The 22,431-nt window shown below is 41.7% G+C and overlaps 1 protein-coding gene across 1 annotated transcript in view; it reads right to left on the bottom strand.

Moving 5' to 3' along the window:
• The window catches only part of LOC120880427 (membrane cofactor protein-like), a 65,144-nt gene extending 55,573 nt beyond the window's left edge, over positions 1 to 9,571 (bottom strand). Inside the window, exons 1-3 of the mRNA XM_040263783.1 lie at positions 9,529 to 9,571; positions 4,451 to 4,639; positions 4,007 to 4,109 (exon numbers count right to left, since the gene is read on the bottom strand). Coding sequence (XP_040119717.1) covers positions 4,007 to 4,109; positions 4,451 to 4,639; positions 9,529 to 9,571 — 335 coding nt within the window. The remainder of the gene's footprint in view (positions 1 to 4,006; positions 4,110 to 4,450; positions 4,640 to 9,528) is intronic.
• Between the last annotated feature and the right edge of the window lie 12,860 nt (positions 9,572 to 22,431).

The raw sequence follows: 22,431 nt of genomic DNA, 5'->3' as shown, positions 1-22,431 counted from the left end.
AGACAAAGTAGAACCTTACATAATGATCAAGGGATCAGTCCAAGAAGATATAGCAATTGTAAATACATATGTACACAATAGACAATCAGCTAAATACATAAGGAAAATATAACAGAAATAAAAGGAGAAATTGACAGCAACACAACAATCAAACAGGACTTTAACAACACACATACATCAAAGGACATATAGACAGAAAATCAATAAGGAAGCATTGGCTTTAAATGATATGTTATATCAGATGAACTTAATAAATATGTATGGAACATAGATCCCAACGCAAAAGAATATAGATTCTTTTCAAGGACACGTGGAACATCCTCCAGGATAGATCATATTCATAGGCCACAAAACAAGCTTTGGTAAATTTAAGAAAATTGAAATCATGTCAAGCATTCTTTCTGACAACAAAGACATGAGCCCAGAAATCAGCTATAAACACTAACAAGGCTCAAAATTATGCTGCGAAACAATGAACAGACCACTCATGTAACCAAAGAACAACTTTTAAAAAACTGGAGACAAATGAAAACAAAAATACAATGACTTAAAGTCTATGAGATGCAACAAAGCAGTTCCAGGAGGAAACTTTATAGCAATAGAAGCTTACCTTAGGAAACAAGAAAAATCTCAATTAAACAACCTAACTTATACCTCAAGGAAGTAGGAAATGAAGAACAAACAAAATCAAAAGTTAGTAGAACGAAAAAAATATCATAAAGATCAAGGCAGAAATAAATGAAATAGAAAAAAAGACAAAAGAGAAAAAGACCTGGTACTTTGAAAACATTTTTTAAAATGTTAAAACATTTAGCCTGACTTATCAATTAAAAAAAAAAAGAGGGTCTAAATCAGTAACATCAGAAATCAAAATGGAAACCTTAAAACCAACACTAAAGAAACAAAGCAAATCAAAGAAACAAAGCGATCAATGCAAAGAAATAGAGGAAATAGCAGTCGTATATGGATGTGAGAGCCAGACAATAAAAAAGTCTGAGTGCCGAAAATTTGATACCTTCAAACAGTGATGCTGGAGAAGACTCTTGAGAGTCCCTTGGAGAGCAAGGAGATAAAACCAGTCAATCTTAAAGGAAATCAACCCTAAATATTCATTGGAAGGACTGGTGATGAAGCTGACACTCCAATACTTTGGTCACCTGATGCGAAAAACTGACTCACTGGAAAAGATCCTGATGCTGGGAAAGATTGAGAGCGGGCGAAGGGGACGACAGAGGATGAGATGGTTGGATGGCATCACTGACTCAATGGACAATAGTTTGAGCAAGCTCAGGAGTTGGTAATGGACAGGGAGGCCTGGAGTGCTGCGGTCCATGGGGTCGAAAGGAGTCGGACACGACTGAGTGACTGAACTGAACTGAACTAATATAAAATGATTATATTCATTTAAAGACCCTTCAATAGACTAACTGGATCAAGAACACACACACACACACACACACACACACTGGACTATAAGTCAGCCATAAAACCTGGGAAATCTTGTCATTAGTGACAGCGTGGATTGGCTTATAGAATATTATGCCAAGTGAGACAAGTCAGACAGAAAAATAGAATATTGCATGATATTATTTATATTTGCAATTTAAATACAAAGAAAATGAAGAAACAAAAATCAGAAACAGACTCCAGTTCAGTTCAGTTCCGTTCAGTCACTCAGTCGTGTCTGACTCTTTGCGACCCCATGGACTGCAGCGTGCCAGGCCTCTCCCCATGAGCAGTATGAAAAGACTCCAGTTACAAAAAACAAAAAAGTGTTTGCCCTGGGAAGGGGTGGAGGGAGAAATTAATTAAATGATATTAATTAATTAAATGATATTAAATTAATTAATGATATTAAATTAATTAAATGATATTAATTAATTAAGTGATATTAAGAGGTACAAATTTCTAGTTACAAAAGAAATGTTACAAGGATATAATGGGGAAATAGTCAATAAAGTGTAATAACCTTGTATGGTGATAAATTGTATCTAGACTTATCATGTTAATCACTTTGAAATGTATAGGAATATCAAATCCCTATCTGATGCATTGGGACTAATTTAGTTTGTAGGTAAACTAGTCTTTAGTTAAAAGTAAGAAGAGAGCTGTAAAATAATCAACCTAATGTTACAACTTAAGGGACTAGTGAACAAAGATAAACACACAAACCTAGCAGAAAGAAGTAAACAATAAAGATTAGAGCAGAAGACAAATGAGCAGAGAATACCGAATGAATCCAAAAGCTGGTTTTCCAAAAGAGGAAGAAAACTGATATACCCTTAGCTAGATGGACTATGACAAAAAGGAAGATCCAAATTACCTAAATCGGAAATGAAAATGGTGATATTTCCCTTAGTTCTACAGAATTAAAAAATAATATGAGACATCTATGAATAATTTTTATGACACAAATGGATAGCCTAGATATAAAAGACAAACTCATGTAAACACAAACTCTACCAAGACTTCATTAAAAAATACAAAATCTGAATTGATTATGACTAGTGAGGAGATTGAATCAGTAATCAAAAATTTCCCAATAACAAAAAAAGTACTGGATCTGATGTCTTCACTGTTTAATTCTGCCAAACATTTAAAAGAGAAGTAATACCAATTCTTAGCTTAAAGTTTTACAAAAATTGAAGAGGAAGGCAGCCTTCTGAATTTATTCTGATACCAGTGTAATAAGGACACCAAAGCTAAAATAAGACACTACAAGTAACCAAGCTACAGAACAGTATTCCTTATAAATACTGATGTAAAAATCCTCAGTGTAATACTAGCAAACAGTTCATCAGCATATAGAAAGGATTCAAAACCATGACCAAGAAGAAATTATTCCTGGAATGCTAGGATGGTTCAACATGAAGATCAATCAATGCAACATATCACATCAGCAGAAGGAAGAGGAAAAACTCACATGATCATCTCAACTGATAAAGAAGAAGCATTTGACAAAATTCTACATTTTTCATGATAAAAAAATATTCAACAATCTAGGAACAGATGGAAACTCCTTCAGGGTAATCAATACCATACATGACAAGCACACAGCACAGTATCATACTCAATGGTGACAAACTGAAAACTTTTCCTCTAAGACGAACAAAGGCAAAGATGCTTAATATTAAGAAAACCTGTTGCATTCCAGTGTATTATATTTTAATTCTAAAATCATACTTTAAAATAAATGCCCAATATCTCCAATATGTAATAATAAAGGAGCCCTGTAGGGAAAAAAAATCTATTATTAAATGCGCAGTACCTCTTTTTGAGATGTTTCACTCCTTTGTAGCAGCATCAAAAATAAGGTTTTTCAATTAAGAGATTATGATCAACATTATCATCCAGGCTAAGCAGATCAATTTAGGTCCTTAAAACTACAGATTATCTCAAAATAAGAGTATGTTTGGTTGACAGTTCTACTTCCTAGTTCCATAAGCCCCATTTCAACTCTAAGAATCGGCAATTTTAAACTATCGTCAAGAATAAAGTTACCATGATTACTACATTTTTAATTTATACAATAGGTTTGTTATTACATATAATAAGTTATATGGGCTTCCCAGGTGATGCTAGGGTTAAAGAATCCCCCTGTCAACGCAGGAGACACAAAAGATGCGGGTTCGATCCCTGCGTTGGGAAGATCCCCTGGAGTAGGAAGGGGCAACCCACCCAGGTATTCTTGCCTGGAAAACTCCAGGGACAGAGGAGCCTGGCAGAACCCTGGCAGTCCATGGGGTTTCAAAGAGTTGGAAATGACTGAGCGACTGAACACATACATAATAAGTATACAGTTTTGTTTTACCTCAATTTAAACTTCTTTCTAATTACACATTTTTCAGGTCTTCATAAATAGTGCAATAATTGTTTGGCTACAAGTACGATGTCACATAGAAAACAAAATGAAATTTAGCTTATAGAAATGTTTAAAAAGATGAGCAAAACAAAAATGGAATTAGTAATACTGAACCTTATTTTCTGTAATGAGCATCTTACTTACCCTGGATTACAAGCAAAGTGAGCCTGTGAACCGAACAGAACACTTCCATTCACTAAGTTAACGTAGCCATTCACAGGATCTCCTAGATTAGGACATGATTTTTCTAAAAGAAAATATTCAAATATGTTGGTTTATACTAATTTCAAAAATAGATTTAAATCAAATTCAAAAGTCTATATTGCTTGTTTGAATTCATGGGAATCTTATTATTCATTTAACTATTATTTTCTTTCCATATTATATGGCCAAACAAGATTCATATTTACCCAGGTAAACAATTACCAAGAAAAAGATTCCCTGGGGATTTTTCAAAGCCTGAACAAATGCACAGATATGTAAAAGCCTATATTCACATGATAAAATCATCACTGAAGTAGTGGAATAGGCACACTAAGATGTGTATAAATATCCAGTGCTATAAAACATTTTTGTTCGTTTATTTACCTACACAGGCATCCTGGAGAGATGACCATGTATTATTATCTTGACAAACAGCAGATCTGGGGAGAGCAGGAAGCTTGGGCTTGAAACCTAGACGACACTCATATTGCACACATTCCCCAGGACGATAATTGGGTTTAGGCTCACCTTGGAGCATCATAGTTTTAAATCTTGGTGGATCACCACAAGCCTCTAGGAACAGAGAGAATAAGAACATGCAAGTGAAGTGCTTTATCTCTTTCATCAGCCAGGGACTGCGGCCTGGCCTCAGGTAGGTGCTACAGAATAAATCTATTCAAGGACTGCCTCATGCTTTCCCAGGCGGCTAAGTGGTAAAGAATTACTGAGGACGCGGGAGACGCAGGAGATCTGGGTCCGATCCCTCAGTTAGGAAGATCCCCTGGAAGAGGAAGTGGCAATCCAAAATCCCATGGACAGAGAAGCCTGGCAGGCTATAGTCCATGGGGTCGAAAAGAACTGGACACAATTGAGCACGCACACACGCCCATGCTTTTACCCGTGTGGTAGTAGCGGCAGAGGATGTGCCTTGCTTACTTTAAATAACCGTCTATGAGCTTTTTTGGTTTGTTGAGGAATAAGGTGAACTTTCATTCAACACAATTGAAAAGATAGCATCCATGTTTGGGGTTTTAAAATGTATTTATAGGTATGTGTCCTTCCCTCTTCTCTCTAAATTCATCATTTCAAAACTCACCTCTCCCTAAGAAGTCTTGTAAGGTATATAGCACTCTGATCAGATTACTTTTCCATAGTTTAGGCTCAGTTTCCCCTCAGAAGGCAATGTCCTAGAGGGCAGAGATCATATGCCTTCTTTCTGTACTACACTCTGTACACACTGGGTAAGAGGTAATATCAAATAAACATTGTGAGTTTCATAGGTCAAAATAAATATGGACTAAAGTACTTAAAAATATAACTTCTCTCTATTTGTTTTGTATAGTGAATTCTTGTTGTTCAGTCACTCACGTCCAACTCTTCACGACCCCATGGACTGAAGCTTGCTAGGCTTCCCTGTCCTTCATATCCCAGAGCTTGTTCAAACTGATGTCCATTGAGCTGGTAACGCCATCCAACCATCTCATCCTCTGTTGTCCTCTTTACTTCCTGCCTTCAATCTTTCCCAGCATCATTTCTAATGAATCACTCTTGGCATCAGGTGGCCAAAATATTGGAGCTTCAGCTTCAGCATCAGTCCTTCCAATGAATATTCGGGACTGGTTTCCTTTAGGATTGACTGGTTTGATCTCCTTGCAGTCCAAGGGACTCTCAAGAGTCCTCTCCAACACCACAGTTCAAAAGCATCAGTTCTTTGGTGCTCAGCTTTCTATATAGTCCAACTCTCACATCCATACATGACTACTGGAAAAACCATAGCTTTGACTATAAGGAGCTTTGTCAGCAAAGTAATGTCTCTGCTTTTTAATACGCTGTCTAGGTTAGTGAATTGAACATTTTATAAATAAATGGATACCCTTTAAATACCAAATTTTATTACTTTGAATAACCTTACATAAAAAATTGGCCTCTTGGATGTTACTGGAAACATGATTTAATCTTCATTCACTGATTAATGGATTGTACATGCCCTTAAAAGCTTCCTGTAGTAACTCTTTGGGCTGTTTATCCAATGTATCCTGACTGTAAACTATATTGCTATGATTTTAGAATTTTTTACCTCTGGCCTTTTTCTGTGGGGGGTTCTTCCCTAGGACAGTGTTATTCCTGCATCAAGAAGTCCTCTTCCTTTTAATTATCTGTGCTCTTGGAAATCTTATGGATCTGCTAGAAATGATGTAAAAATATTATGACATTTAAAGTCTTAAAGTGCTAAAAGAATGCAGAGGCCTCTCCTATAAGGTTAAGGACCTAAAGGAGAAGGGAGATAGATCTATTTTGATCCCTGAGGAAACTTTACTGTAATTACTTCTTGGATCTAGGTCTTAAAATTGACAGACTAGTCAAGAGAGAACTCTAAACAAGTGAAATATTATTCACCTTTTTCATCATTTTCTAAATTCCATATTCCTCTCTTGATACTCTGTCCGACATTTCATTTACACCATGTGCTAAAATCCACCTATTGGCAAAATGTTTTCAACATTTCCAGTATTTTGATCTGAATATATGAATGCACCTCCATCAACTGGCCAAAACAAAAGCAAAAAACAAACAAACAAAAAAAGGATGCAGTTATTAAAAATAGAGTTGGATTTTACTAATAACATTAAATTAACTCAATTTGAGTGATACATTCTCATTTTACATCAGGAGAAAAAATGGACTAGAAATGCTAAACAATTCCATTCTAGATAGAAATGTATAACATCATTCAGAGCTTCCTGGAACCACGAAAGAAATCAAGTTAATAGCATGCCCATAATTAAATTATACAAGTGTTGTTTGTTTTATGTATTTGATTTGCTTTATGTATCTGAACAATTTCTTCTCTTATTCAGTATACTGGACTCTTTATTCCTGTGAGGATTTTCAAAGTAAACATATCTTGAGTAAGATTTTTTTCCAGATGGTTTACAGTACAATTATTATTGGCCTGCAATGCTATACTTTTACAAGAAGCATTATATAGTATGTCGTTATAGAATATGATAGATTGCATCCAGAAAATCCCCAATTTTTCAATTCTCCAGATGAGTTTAAAGAAGATGAAACAGTCTCTATACATATCAAGAGAACTGTTCATCTTCTGTACACTTGCAAAAGTCGGGCAAGGACTCTACCTGCTTACAAAATTTAAAAATAACTCTCATACTCGAGCACAAACTCAGATCCGTGCCCAGATGGTAACTTCAGGACAATTATGGTCTCTGATCAAAGTGGGACCTCAATGAAACCTGACCATCCTGCCCCTTCTCTCAATGTCCACACAAACTACTTTTTAAAAGGAATACCAAAATAAATTTCACTGAAACTTAAGTCCATGTTTGTATAAACTAACATTCTAAAAGGCTGATAGAATGCTCATAAGCAAGAACATCTATATCCTATAACACATTTTTTTTAAATCAAACTTGAAAAAAGTGCCACATAAAGAAGATTCTAGTTGGTGGGGATGATGAAACTGAACACGTCATAAATTGTAAAGGAAAGGTACTGAGTGCCAAGCCATGTCTTGTCTCCAGAAATCGTAAGTTGGGCTGTCCGAACACCTCTGCTGTGGTGGTCTGACCACTGTGTGCATGACTGTAGGAATGCTGGGCTCCTGGTCTGGGTGACTGCCAGGCTCTGTTCTGTGTTGAGGCTGCTAGTTACTGGTGTGTAGGTCTGGATTTTAGTATGATTTGCTGCAAGGTCAGGGGAATCCCAGTTCTGGAGCCAGCCCTTTGAAAGCAACCAGGTCACAAAGTGGCTAGATGTGGAGACGTGTGTGGGTGTTTTTGTTTTGGGGCAGGGAGGATAGAACCTGGTCTCAGGGTGGCAGCTGCAGGGTCAGGGGCCCCAGAGCTGGTGTCAGCCTGCTGGTGGCTGGGGTCAAGGCACAGGTGGGTTCCATAGCTGGTGTTGACCAGTTGATGGGTAGGGCAGATCCCGACATGGCTGGCTGAGGGGCACAAGGCATCTTGGAGGATGTGTCAGCTTGCTGGTGGCCTGGGGCTCTGTGGGTCTTGGCATTAGTGCTGGTGAGCAGTACCAGGCTCAAGGTGGGCAGGACCAGGTCCCAGGGACCCTGCTTTCAGGGACAGGGTCCTGGAGTTGGTGTTAACACACAGTGGGTGGGCTGAGGCTCAGGGGCTCTTGGGGCTGCTGTCCATCTTTTCATGGATTAGGCCAGATCAGGGATCTATGCTGACCTCCTGGCAGACAAGACCCTGTTCTACACCTGGTTTTGGGGTGCCAGGTATCCTAGGGTTAACATGGGCCCACTCTGGTAAGGCTGTGTCTTCAGCCTTCTGGTGGGCAAGACTGGGTCTTGGGGTGGCTGGGGGCTCTGGGTTACCTATGACAGTCAGCTTGACGTTACGTACACGCATGCTAGGCTGCTTCAGTCGTGTCCAACTCTTTGCGACGCTATGGGCTGTAGCCTGCCAGGCTCCTCTGTCCATGGGATTCTCCAGGCAAGAATACTGGAGTCGGTTGTCATGCCTTTCTCCAGGAGATCTTCCCCACTCAGGGACAGACTGGCATCTCCTGTATCGCAGGCAGATTCTCTACCACTGAGCCACCTGGGAAGTCCAGCGCTGCCTCCGGTAACCAAGGCAAGTGAGCACTTTTCACCCTCCACTGCCTGTGTCAGGGTACTATGCCCAGAGGCCCCCGTATCACTGCTTTGCCTCCGCGGTCACTGGTGCCTTGCTGCTGCTAGTGTCGATGGTATGAGCAGCCGGGGCACAAGGATGGTGACTTCTTATGCTGCCTCCTGGATTCTGAGCCACAGCCTCCATCACCAAGCGGGGCTGGGAACGTGGGGCTGTAGGCAGAGTACACAGCGACTTCTCCCACCTGACCGTTATATGCACCACACGAGCTTCCCAACTTGGCACCGCTGGGTGGCCACTTCTACAAAAGTCACACTTAGAGAACACCCCGCACGGACTCCCCCAGCCCAGGCCAGCAGGATACAAATACTCACTCCTGTTAGGAACCTGCCCGGAGTACAGAGCAAACCTCCCCGCCCACCTTCTCCCCTCCCTCCACACAGACACAGGCACAGAACCAGCCTACCAATATCCCCAGGCACCTGGGAACTCAAAAGCAAGCCATCACCACCACCAACAGGCCAGCAGGCCCGTCCCCAAGTGGCTCAGTCCCAGAAACCCTGCAAGCTTTTGCTAGTGACCCAGTTTGCCCCTTGGTAAATCCCGGCTGCGCGCATCAGCCCGCACCGCTGAGTGCGCACCAACAAGCAAGACGGCTCTTCTAGCGCTATGTGGTCCCCTTTGGTCACATTTTCTACCCCGCTTCCTTATGACCCCGGAGTGGACCCAGCCCCACGACTCTCGCGAGAGACTAAAAGTAAATCTCCTCCCACCCTCGGTTCCTGTCGGCCGGCCTCGCGAGCCGCTCCGGTTCCCCACCAGGGCGCATACTCTGCAGGTTCCTACCGGAGACTGTGGGCAGCAGGAGCACGAGGACCACCAAAAGCATCCCTACGAGGCCCCAAAAAAAGGGGGACTCCCGGGGCGACCAGGAGGGGCTTGCGCGGTACGAAAGCCTCTGTCACTTTCGGGGAGACCAGCGGGAAAGCTGAGCCCAGCAGGTGGAGCTCTGAGCTCGGTTGCAAGACGCAACAATCCCGACTCATAAGGTGTCGGGTGCGGTAACGTGGAGGGGCGTAGCTGGGTCGTGCCGGGGGCGGGGTTAGGGTCTAGCGGGGCCAATGGGCGGGCTGCAAGGTGGGGCCTCGGCGCCGGGGGCGGTCCCCGAGCCTGGTGGGGCGGTTCCCGCTCCCGGGGGGGCGGTCCGTGCGCCTGGAGGGGAGGCCCCCGCGCCTGGAGGGGCGGGGCGCGGCTCTGCAGAGGGTTCCCCGTGGGCTGGCAGACTTGTGTGCGCCTCCGCCGACACACGGGATGTCTCTGGTTAGAGCCGCGGCGAGTCGACGGGAATATCTAGTTCACCGCCTCTTGGTGAACAGTTATCACCCTACGCAGGGAGGATGGAAAGGAATCAAGGGCTGGCGCGGTCATTATTGTCCCTTTTCTGGAAGTCTGGATTAAAGAATCAAGTGCAGAATCCACCTGATTCAACCTGATTCAAAGAATCAACCTGAGAATAAAAAACCTAAGCCCAGGCAGACGGTCGGCCAGACACCCCTCAGGACTGCAGTCTGGACCTGGGGCATTCCAGACTGTCCGGACACTTGGGTCCTTTGTTAACTCTTTGGCATTAGTTAGGGATAATTCAGGAAACTATTATAGTTGTGGTTGAGCGTCTACTACTGAAATCTCTCATGGCCTGATAGATTTCAGAATCAGAAAAGATTTGCCCATTGCTCTCCTAATTGCTAGCATCAGTCTCCCACGTATTTCCGAGAGAGTGCCCTGGGAAGGTAAATTATTAAATAACATGGGCCATTAGCATCAGTTCAGTTCAGTTTCAGTTCAGTCGCTCAGTCGTGTCCGACTCTTTGCGACCCCATGAATTGCAGCACGCCAGGCCTCCCTGTCCATCACCAACTCCCGGGGTTCACTCAAACTCAGGTCCATCTAGTCGGTGATGCAATCCAGCCATCTCATCCTCTGTCGTCCCCTTCTTCTCCTGCCCCCAATCCCTCCCAGCATCAGAGTCTTTTCCAATGAGTCACTCTTGGCATCAGGTGGCCAAAATATTGGAGCTTCAGCTTCAGCATCTGTCCTTCCAATGAATATTCGGGACTGGTTTCCTTTAGGATTGACTGGTTTGATCTCCTTGCAGTCCAAGGGATTCTCAAGAGTCTTCCCCAACACCACAGTTCAAAAGCATCAATTCTTCGTTGTTCAGCTTTCTTCACAGTCCAACTCTCACATCCATACATGACCACTGGAAAAACCATAGCCCTGACTAGACAGACCTTTGTTGGCAAAGTAATGTCTCTGCTTTTGAATATACTATCTAGGTTGGTTATAACTTTCCTTCCAAGGAGTAAGCGTCTTTTAATTTCATGGCTTCAATCACCATCTGCAGTGATTTTGGAGCCCCCCCAAAATAAAATCTGATACTGTTTCCACTGTTTCCCCATCTATTTCCCATGAAGTGATGGGACCAGATGCCATGATCTTATGGGTTTCAACTCTCAGGAGCCCTTGTTATTGAATGACTAAATGTTTTATTAAAGGTGAAATACACTTTTATTGAAAAGGTGAGGATAAGGATGCATTAAGTGCAAAATTCTTGGAAACAATGAATGTCATTAGAGTTGGGAGAGGTAGGAATTGGTTAGGTGAAGTGGCAAGGGGGAGAACTTTTCTGTTGAAACAGTCTTGCAAATGACGCTGCAAAATCAAGAGTGAGCACAATTTATTTGTAAAGTTATAAGTAAACCTGTATGCTTAATAGAAGAAAGACAAAAGTAACATGACTGCCAGTAAAGAGCAGACAAAAGAAGTTGACATTTTCTTCTTGAGGAAAACTAAAAAGGGCAACCAATGTGAGTAAACATATTGGGAGACCAGTACTCTCAAATTTTTATATTTCCCATAACATTTTATATGCCACAAGTTTTAAAATGAACATGACTTCTTAACCATTTAGCCATCCCATTTAGAGTTTATCCCAAAGAATCATCTGTGAGCAAAGATTTATAGTTTTGGGGAAAAAATTTAAGCCCTACGTACTTAGCAGAAGTCTTAAGGATTCTATGATATGTAATTTAAAGGATGGAATTCTGTGCAGCATCTTAAGAAATATCACCGTGGGAAACTATGATATATTTTAAGTGGACAAAACAGACTCCAAACCACTTCATAACTTTTGTCATTCCTTCTATTAAAAAACAAAAGTAGTACTTGATACACATAAAGAGATTAGCTGGAAATATTCCAAAATTAAATAATAGTTGATAGGATTATGGATATTTCATTTTCCTTGTGTTTTTCAGCTTTCTATATTGACCCTATGTTACATTCAAACCAGGCAAAGAAAAAAGTTTACATGCAACCTGCATTTCAATGTTACTTTGTTCATAGAATGGCTGGGACAGAGCCTGTATCACACAGAGTAAAGGTACGAGAGGATGGTGAGGAAATGAAGATTCTCCTTATAAAAGTCAAATGTATCAAGTGGAACTATTATACTTTATAAACATTTAAGCAATTTTATATCTGAAATATGGTAAAGATATTCTGGGGTACACAAACCATGGAATTTCTTCTTCCTCCCAGACCAACACAATTTTTTGAATTCTTGGAAGAGCATATAAATCCCAAATTGTGGGTGTGATGTATAAAAGAAATACCTTAGTGTCTTGGGTTATAAAATCCAGATATTCCATCCATGATAATGCAATTAAGGGAGTTATAATTAAGACAATGAAAGGAAACACAATGAGAGAGAACTGAAATTTCTTTTAATTCTTGTATTTGTGGAAGAGTGATGTAACAGAAATAATCTGTGGTTTATTGTTGGCAATTATTTGTGAAAGGAGAATCCATTTAATTATATGTCAATTAAACTGAGAAAAGTTTCCTGTGTATTTTTAGGTCTGTAAGTTGTATGTGTTTCCTCATCCGATTTTTAAAAGGTAGGAAAGAGATAAGGCTATTTTTTGGTTTCCTAGTTTCAGTTGGTATTTCAGATTTAAAGGTTGGGTTTTACTGAAATGTTCTTATTAGCTCTAAAATTTCTACACCTGGGATTCATCAAATTATTCTAAATTAAAGACTTTCACGTGGATTTCTTCAGCTTATTTTGATTTTGCAAGGTTTTGAGCCTTGTTTTCTATTTTTCTGTATGAGTTCCATCAGGCAGAGACAGTTTTCTTGCCATATCTCCAATACTGAGACAGTTCTGGACCCATATTAGGTGCATAACAAATGCCCACTAAATACTGAATAAAATAAATGGATGTTGCTATCGGATGCATTTAACATGTCTCTGCTATCCCTCCCCCAGTGTGGATTTACCAAATCTTGGGAAGGTTATGAGAGATTTTAATAATGTTAGGTTCTGGGAACAAAGCAGGATTTGCCTCTGAAAACAATGACCTACAAGTGTCTGCACAGAAAACTTTCCTAAATCAGGCAGACAAGCTGACCTATGAAGTGGATCTGTTCACTGTCTAACCCTTAGCTTTGAGATAATTTTAGTGACAGAGTTCAAAGTTGCGGGGGGCGGGGATGGTATTGACTGTGAACTTCCTAAGGTCCTGAGAGGAAATAGAACTTAAGAGTCAAGGCTTTGAGTGAAATAGGGGCTTAAACACTAGTGGCTCCTCCAACTCCCCCTAAAGATTTTGTGAAAGTGCCAATGAGAAAATGAGAGAACGGACAGCATAGGCTTTGAGCTCTGTAGTAGCTCTCCTGCAAACTTTAGGAATGATGATAGGGTAGAGGGAGGTGTCTGGGGATGTCATTAAATGAAGATAAAGCTCAACATTCAGAAAACGAAGATCATGGCATCCGGTCCCATCACTTCATGGGAAATAGATGGGAAACAGTGGAAACAGTGTCAGACTTTATTTTGGGGGGCTCAAAAATCACTGCAGGTGGTGACTGCAGCCATGAAATTAAAAGACGTTTACTCCTTGGAAGAAAAGTTATGACCAACCTAGATAGCACATTCAAAAGCAGAGACATTACTTTGCCGACTAGGGTCCATCTAGTCAAGGCTATGGTTTTTCCACTGGTCATGTATGGATGTGAGAGTTGGACTGTGAAGAAGGCTGAGCGCCAAAGAATAATTGATGCTTTTGAACTGTGGTGTTGGAGAAGACTCTTGAGAGTCTCTTGGACTGCGAGGAGATCCAACCAGTCCATTCTGAAGGAGATCAACCCTGGGATTTCTTTGGAAGGAATGATGCTAAAGCTGAAACTCCAATACTTTGGCCACCTCATGCGAAGAGTTGACTCATTGGAAAAGACTCGGATGCTGGGAGGGATTGGGTGCAGGAGGAGAAGGGGATGACAGAGGATGAGATGGCTGGATGGCATCACCGACTGGATGGACGTGAGTCTGAGTGAACTCCGGGAGTTGGTGATGGACAGGGAGGCCTGGTGTGCTGCAAATGGGGTCGCAAAGAGTCAGACACGACTGAGCGACTGAACTGAACTGAACTGAACTGAGCGACTTCCCTGGAGGTCCCGTGGTTAAGACTCTGTGCTTCCACTTCAGGGAGCATGGGTTCCATCCTTGGCCAGGGAACTAACTAAGCTCTTGTATGCCACAAAGTGCAACCAAAGAATAAAAATAAATGAACCGAGGGAGACTTCGTTAAATGAAACAATGTTAGATGATCCTTTGCCTCCTCAATGGGTATATTTGCATTCTGCTTTTCAGAAGTGGGCACAGCAGCATGAAGGGACCTGTGCACGCTCTCAGAAAGGGCTTGCCCCTCTCTGCAGGTTAGGCATTTGCGGAAACCTGAAAGAGAATGGCTTAGCAAAGCACAGTTAAGCTGCCTTTCTGATGCTGGTCCTGGGAGCCCCACCACCTCTGTTTGCACCTGGTAGGCGCCGCCAGTCCTCAGGAGAATCTCTGTAGAGCCACACCCAACACAGGGATCCGAACCGCCAGGCACAGAGAGGAGGGCCTTGCTCAGAAGGACCATGCGCTCAATTTGTTTCCTCTTGGCTTTCGGAAGCTTCACACTGTAAATATGCTACAAACCGTATTCTAGAAGTAGGCTTGCAAAGATAAAATCTTTTATTCCTTTCTCATTATAATGGTGGAGACAGTACATTTAAACATTGTAGACTTAAACTAACTTACATCTCAAGCTTAACCACACAAAAAAAGCAAATGAAACAAAATTAGAATGCTGTCACTAGGAATAGCTTCCAGACCAATTGTTGCAGTTCCTGCTTTTCAGATAAAAAATGTAAGGCCAGAGGTGAAGAGTTGCTCAACACTACAAGTAAAGTTAGGAAATATATATTTTATCCATAGTTAATACATACAGTATTTCCATAGATAACTGAAGTTTAAAAAAAATCATGGATCTCTTGCAATTACATTTTTTTCCTTAAGAAAGTAAAAAAATTGATACACTATATATATTACTTTAGTCTGTCTATAGGAAATATAAATCTATAAAATAATAATAACTTTAAGAATAATAACTGTATAAAATAATAGCTATTTAAGAAAGGTATATGTGTATAAAGAAACATATAAAGAAAGATTACAAGAAAATTAAAGATTTAATAATGGTTATCATTGAGTAACATAAGTATATGTGACTGATAAGTGTTACATATCATCTTCCTGCACTTTCTAAATTTTCCTTGGTGACTCCCTTCTATATTATAAACATTTGAAAATAAGGAAGATGACAAAGATGTAAACAGAAGCCCTAGGTGACATCTTTCTTTTAAGTAATTGAGATGACTTACAAGTCCTACGTGTAGTTTCTCCTGGCTAGATAATGTTTGCTTTCAGCACAAGAGAAGAGGGTGAAGGGGAGACCAGAATCCAGAGTAAGAGTAGGGAGCTTCGCTGCATGCTGGGAGAGCTTCAGCACCTTCGAGGGCACATGTTCGCATCTCTGTGAAGTCACTTCTTACATTTTATAACTCTCAGCTCTTACTCTGGTGACGTGAATTGGCTCCTTTTCAAACAACATTTTAATATAGGGTGTTCTCCAGCTTTATATTACTTTGTCAAGGAAGGACACTGAAATGACAGATTTTTATTTAGATGAGAGCATGATCGACATATGAATTACCCAAATTTTTTATGCTGATAATCATGATGCAAGGACTGCACATACATTCTCAGGATAAGTTCAAAAGAAGTGTCTATTTCCTCCCTGTGGTGGTTCCTATGTTGAGTGCAAGAAAAAGTTGGCATAAATCGAGACACCGAGTAGAAAAGAGAGTATTGAGTAGCTTGACCTTTCCTTATTGTTTCTTTTGTCAAAGGAAAGAGTTTTCAGAGTTAGGCAACTAGATAAAAAGAGCCTGACTCCAGAACACACTCTGCGGGCCTCCAGTGGGCGGCCTTTGGAGTCTGCTGCTTCTCCTGTGTTGCCCTCTCTGCCCCGCCCCTGAGCTAGGTACACAGACCTCAGACTTTCCACGGACTCTGACCGGATCCTTACCCACCAGATGTTGCTGCAGATGATTAACTTTGCTATTTTGGAACATTGTGAACAAAGAAACTATTCTGAAAGAAAAAGTTGAGACAAATTCATTGAGGACTTCCTGCCGTTTTATTTGAAAGGTGCAGAGTCGGACACGACTGAAGCGACTTAGCAGCAGCAGCAGCAGTGGTCCATGTGCACAATTTGAGATGCTGTAAAGTATGTTTTCCAAAGATTGGGGAATAATTGTAATTTTGATAAATTCATCCTAAATATTTACACTTCTCATTTGATTATACTCAGAAATTATGTAAATTTAAAAAGTGAGCCTTACACAAATGTTAATTTAGCATGGGAAAGGAGACATATAAGTGCAGTCTATGGTAAATTAAAATGACTACTCAATGTTAGAAGAATGAATGAATGAGAAATTGAAAGAATGCAATTAAAAGACATGATTGTCAAATACTATGGGATGTGTTCATATACAATTTTGAGTAAAGGGTGAAATGATTGTCATTTGGTAAAAATTTTTTAAAAGATTTCAGTATTATACGGTCAGTATAATCTCAAGATACAAACCTGGAAATGTAAAATAATATGCAAAGAAGCTTAAGAATGTTACCACTGGAAGGAGGCCATTACAGATAATTTTTATATTTTTCTGTGTTTTTGGTATGTTCAATAATAAGCATATATTACTCAAGGAAAATGGTTTATTTTTAAAAATGTTTAAAAATAAGTACAAACTAGTATGGAGAGGAAATGCCAACAGTTCCAAAGAAAGATATCACTTTGGAATTGTTTGGGAGAGCTTCATGGCTGAGTGAATTCTGATTTATATTAATGCAACTTAGATAGAAAGAAAGGTGAAATGTGTTTTAGGCAGGTAACCTGGCAGGAATAAGGCCAAGTCAAATGATATTTTGAGCATTCTTATGGAATATACTTTTAAAATAACTTGTAAAGACAACCTATGTTTTCATAGTCTGGAATTAGTCTGTTTATATTTGGTGGTAGCAGAGATGGCTATGGGTCATCTTGTACAACTTTTCTATCCTATTACCCTAACAGTACAGGAAAAGGAATGCATCGCCCAAGAGAGTTGGAGGCATAACTTAAAGCATTCCTGAAAACACAATGGTCTCTGTTGTATTCCTTGTGAACTATCCTGCCTCGTTTGCCTTCTGCTCCCTTTCTTAGGAAGCCTTGTCCTTTTTATCTCAAGCCTTTATATCCTATTGCTATACCAGCTGAGCATCCTCAGAACATATGCACAGACCCACTGAGAAAGATCAGGCTGGATGATCTTTAATGCTTCAAAAAATGAATTGCTAATTCCAAATTCTTTAAAAGTAATGTAGATTTTGTTTCCACAGATATTAGAGGAAAACATGTTACTCCAGGGGCGTGGTGACACACAAGCAAGTTGAGTGCCATCCCAGAGAACACAGACAGGGCTTTGCAAATTTATTTCTGTTTAGGAGAAAATAGGATATAACCTGTATTCTTTTTGTTGTTCAGAAAAAATTGAATTGCCTGTATATTAGCCCTAAATTCCTCTCCCTTATCTTTACCTTCTCCTGTATCTACTTCTATTAATATTAACACTACCTTCTGTTGAAAATAAGATTTCTCACATGGCGTAACTAAGAAATGCCAGATTTAGATTAGTTCATATTGATATCTGAAGAAGTAGCTCAGAAAGATAGGAAATTTAATAAAAATTGTGGTGTTTTAAACTCTGTTCTCTGTGCTGTGCTCGGTCTTGTCTGACTCTTTGCAACGCTATGGACTGTGACCCGCCAGGCTCCTCTGTCCGTGGGAGTCTCTGGACAAGCTCACAGGAGTGGGTAGCCATTTCCTGACCTACCTGCAGGACTTTGATTTCACACCTCTTCTCCATACCTGGTGGCACCTCAGCCACCTGGGAAGCCTTTCGAGGTCCAGTTCCTGCCAGTCTCCCCCCAGCTGGCTGCCCTGCCCGGTGGGGTGGGGTGAGGTGGGTGAAGCCTCTGTTGGGGAAACTTCTCTGGGAATGGGGGGCGCCTCCCACTGTAGCTGCAGGGCTGTTTGGGGCTGTTGACTGGAGAATTCAGGTTCTGGTGCCCAGGATGTGGTGGGAATAGTTCAGACCCTGGATTGTTTTCTTCACCTCTCTGCTGAGGTAGCTACAACAGACCTATGGGCATAAAAGCTTTGGGTCAGTTGTAACAAACTAGACAGCTTCTGATTCACCTACTGTGTCCCTGGCTCCAGGCTAGTATTGCCAATAAAACAAGTAACTTATGGATTCTGCCAGCAGGTTGCTGTGATTCCAGTCCCCAAATGAGAAAGTGCCAGAAGACAGAGTTGAACATAAAAGCATAAAAAGTGACTTGGGACATCTTTTCTGTAAAAGTAGTTTCTGGAGTTCTCATGAATGCTTAATTTTTAACAGTGCTCAAGGCTGGGTCATGAAAAGCAAAATGCATGCCCCAAGTAACTAACGTGACCATCATTTAGGTTTATTTTGCTTTATTCATCTGCAGGCTAGCAGCTCTTTACCTAAAATCAGCATTCCAAATGATTTTTCCTAATAAATTGCTAAGCAAAATGTTTCTTTTGGAGATATTTTGAGTCCGGTTTTCTAAGTGATGATTTCTGTCTGGCTGGAAAATTTCTTGTCAGACACAAGTCCCACTTATCTGAGTTTTGCCATATATTTATAAGCATATCAGTGGGGAGCGCATTGGGCTGAAGGCATCCCCAGCCTCATGCTGGTTGCACTGGCAAGGAATTTCCAGCTGTGGAATTAAGTGCTGATGAATCTCAATGAACACAAGAGAAGTCGAATCTTTGACCAACTCAGGGTAAAAAGATTGTGTTAAATCTTGAACCTGGTAAGTCTTCATGTAAGATGTTGGCAACCCTGCATTTTGAGAAGCTGGTGTATAGTTTTATAGAAGTGCCCAGCAGCCAGGGACAGGGGAGCCTGGTGGGCTGCCGTCTACGGGGCCGCACAGAGTCAGACACTACTGAAGCGACTTAGCAGCAGCAGACTAGTGTGTCTACATTTTCGGGCAGTTTGAGAGTTTTCCTTGAACACAAGGAACGCTATGCTTTGTGTCCATTCTAATGTGATTCTGTTCTACCCACCTTCCCATCACAGTCACCCAAGGGGCCGTTAGAGTAGTGGTTTTGAAATGGCAACCCACTCCAGTGCTCTTGCCTGGAGAATCCCAGGGACGGCGGAGCCTGGCGGGCTGCCGTCTGCGGGGCGCACAGAGTCGGACACGACTGGAGCGACTCGGCAGCAGCAGCAGCCGGTTATGCTGCTGTGCAGTCAGGGGCGAGAGCCCCTCTGTCTTAGCTTTTCTGCGGCTGCTTTCACAAAGTGCAGCAAACCCGGTGTTTGTCGTAGTGGCCTCGGGCGGCTATAACAAACACTCCAGACAAGGCAGCCTGGAAACACAGATTTGTTTCTCACAGTTTGGAATCTGGGAAGACCAAGATCAAGGCCCTGGCGGAGGTGGTGCCTGGGGAGAACCAGCTTTCTGGTTTGCAGACAGTGCCCTCTAGCGGTAACTTCCTGGGGCAGCGGGGTGAGCAAATTTTACTGCGTCTTTTTCATAAGGACACTAACCCCAGTCATGAGGCCTCCACCCTCGTGACCTAATCACTTCTCAGTGGCCCCCACTGGCTAATGCTGTCACCTAAGGAGTAGTATTTTAACAGAAATTTCGATGTGACGCAAACATTCACATAATTACTGTTTAAAACAACCCATCTGTGTTCTTTGAGTTCTGGAGGTCAGAGTCTGAGATCAGGTTACAGGCAGGGCCACATTCCCCCCAAGATGTACTGAGAGAGAATCCGTTTCCACGCCTTTTTCAGCTTCCAGAGCTGCATGCTGCGGCTTGCGGCCCCCTCCTGCGTCCTCCACCCTGGCACGCTGCCTCAGCGGTCTCACTGCCTTTCTGCTGTACTCAGGTCTCCCTCTGCATTCTTCTTGTGAGGATTAAATGTGGTCACATTTAGGGCCCCACCTGGGGGGCGGATAATCTTCCCATCCAAGATCTTTTCTTCAAAGACCTTTTTTTTTTAGTTATAAGAAAACATTCCCAGTTTGCAGGCATTAGGGCTCAGATACCTCTGGAGGCTGTTAGACATCCTCCACAAATAGTGTAGGGAACACGAAGAAATACAGAACCCCAGCAATCTCAAAAGTGACAGAATGATTTCTGCTTTTTGTCAAGGCAAACCATTCAATATCACGGTAATCCAAGTCTATGCCCCGACCCATAATGCTGAAGAAGCTGAAGTTGAGCAGTTTTATGAAGACCTACAAGACCTTCTAGAATTAACACCCCCCAAAAGATGTCCTTTTAATTATAGGGGACAGGAATTCAAAAGTAGGAAGTCAAGAAACACCTGGAGTAACAGGCAAATTTGGCCTTGGAGTACAGAATGAAGCAGGGCAAAGGCTAATAGAGTTCTGCCAAGAGAATGCACGGGTCATAGCAAACACCCTATTCCAACAACACAAGAGAAGACTACACATGGACATCACCAGATGGTCGACACTGAAATCAGATTGATTATATTTTTTGCAGCCAAAGATGGAGAAGCTCTATACAGTCAGCCAAAACAAGACCAGGAGCTGACTGTGGCTCAGACCATGAACTCCTTATTGCCAACTGCTGCTGTTGCTGCTAAGTCGCTTCAGTCGTGTCCAACTCTGTGGGACCCCATAGACGGCAGCCCACCAGGCTCCCCAGTCCCTGGGATTCTCCAGGCAAGAACACTGGAGTGGGCTGCCATTTCCTTCTCCAATGTATGAAAGTGAAAAGTGAAAGTGAAGTCGCTCAGTCATGTCTGACTCTTAGCGACCCCATGGACTGCAGCCCACCAGGCTCCTCCGTCCATGGGATTTTCCAGGCAAGAGTACTGGAGGGGGGTGCCATTGCCTTCTCCACCTTATTGCCAAATTCAGACTTAAATTGAAGAAAGTAGGGAAAACCACTAGGCCACTCAGGTATGACCTAAATCAAATCGCTAATGATTATACAATGGAAGTGAGAAATAGATTTAAGGGACTAGATCTGATAGAGTGCTTGATGAACTATAGACGGAGGTTCGTGACATTGTACGGGAGACAGGGAGAGAGACCATCCCAAGAAAAAGAAATGCAGAAAAGCAAAATGGCTGTCTGAGGAGCCCTTACAAATAGCTGTGAAAAGAAGAGAAGCAAAAAGCAAAGGAGAAAAGGAAAGATATACCCATTTGAATGCAGAGTTCCAAAGAATAGCAAGGAGAGATAAGAAAGCCTTCCTCATGATCAGTGCAAAGAAACAGAGGAGAACAACAGAATGGGAAAGACGAGATCTCTTCAAGAAAATTTTAGATACCAAGGGAACATTCAGGCAAAGATGGGCTCGATAAAGGACAGAAATGGTATGGACCTAACAGAAGCAGAAGATATTAAGAAGAGGTGGCAAGAAAACACAGAAGAACTGTACAAAAAAGATCTTCACGACCCAGATAATCACGATGGTGTGATCACTCACCTAGTGCCAGACATCCTGGAATGTGAAGTCAAGTGGGCCTTAGGAAGCATCACTACGAACAAAGCTAGTGGAGGTGACGACATTCCAGTTGAACTCTTTCAAATCCTGAAAGATGATGCTGTGAAAGTGCTGCACTGAATATTCCAGAAAATTTGGAAAACTCACCAGTGGCCACAGGACTAGAAAACAGAAAGGCAATGCCAAAGCATGCTCAAACTACCGCACAATTGCACTCATCTCACACGCTAGTAAAGTAATGCTCAAAATTCTCCAAGCCAGGCTTCAGCAATACGTGAACCATGAACTTCCAGATGTTCAAGCTGGTTTTAGAAAAGGCAGAGGAACCAGAGATCAAATTGCCAACATCCACTGGATCATCGAAAAAGCAAGAGAGTTCCAGAAAAACATCTACTTCTGCTTTATTAACTATGCCAAATCCTTGACTGTGTGGATCACAATAAACTGTGGAAATTCTGAAAGAGCTGGGAATACCAGACCACCTGACCTGCCTCCTCTCAGTCCTAATGCCTGAGAAATCTGTATGCAGGTCAGGAAGCAATAGTTAGAACTAGACACGGAACAACAGACTAGTTCCAAATAGGAAAAGGAGTACGTCAAGGCTGTATATTGTCACCCTGTTTATGTAACTTATATGCAGAGTACATCATGAGAAACGCTGGGCTGGAGCAAGCACAAGCTGGAATCAAGATTGCCAGGAGAAATATCAATAACCTCAGATATGC

The sequence above is a fragment of the Oryx dammah genome, unplaced genomic scaffold (assembly GCF_014754425.2).
Source record: "Oryx dammah isolate SB20612 unplaced genomic scaffold, SCBI_Odam_1.1 HiC_scaffold_21, whole genome shotgun sequence".
Classification (NCBI taxonomy): Eukaryota; Metazoa; Chordata; class Mammalia; order Artiodactyla; family Bovidae; genus Oryx; species Oryx dammah.
The sequence above is the reverse complement of the archived record's forward strand: the minus strand, read 5'-3'. Positions and strand labels throughout refer to the sequence as shown.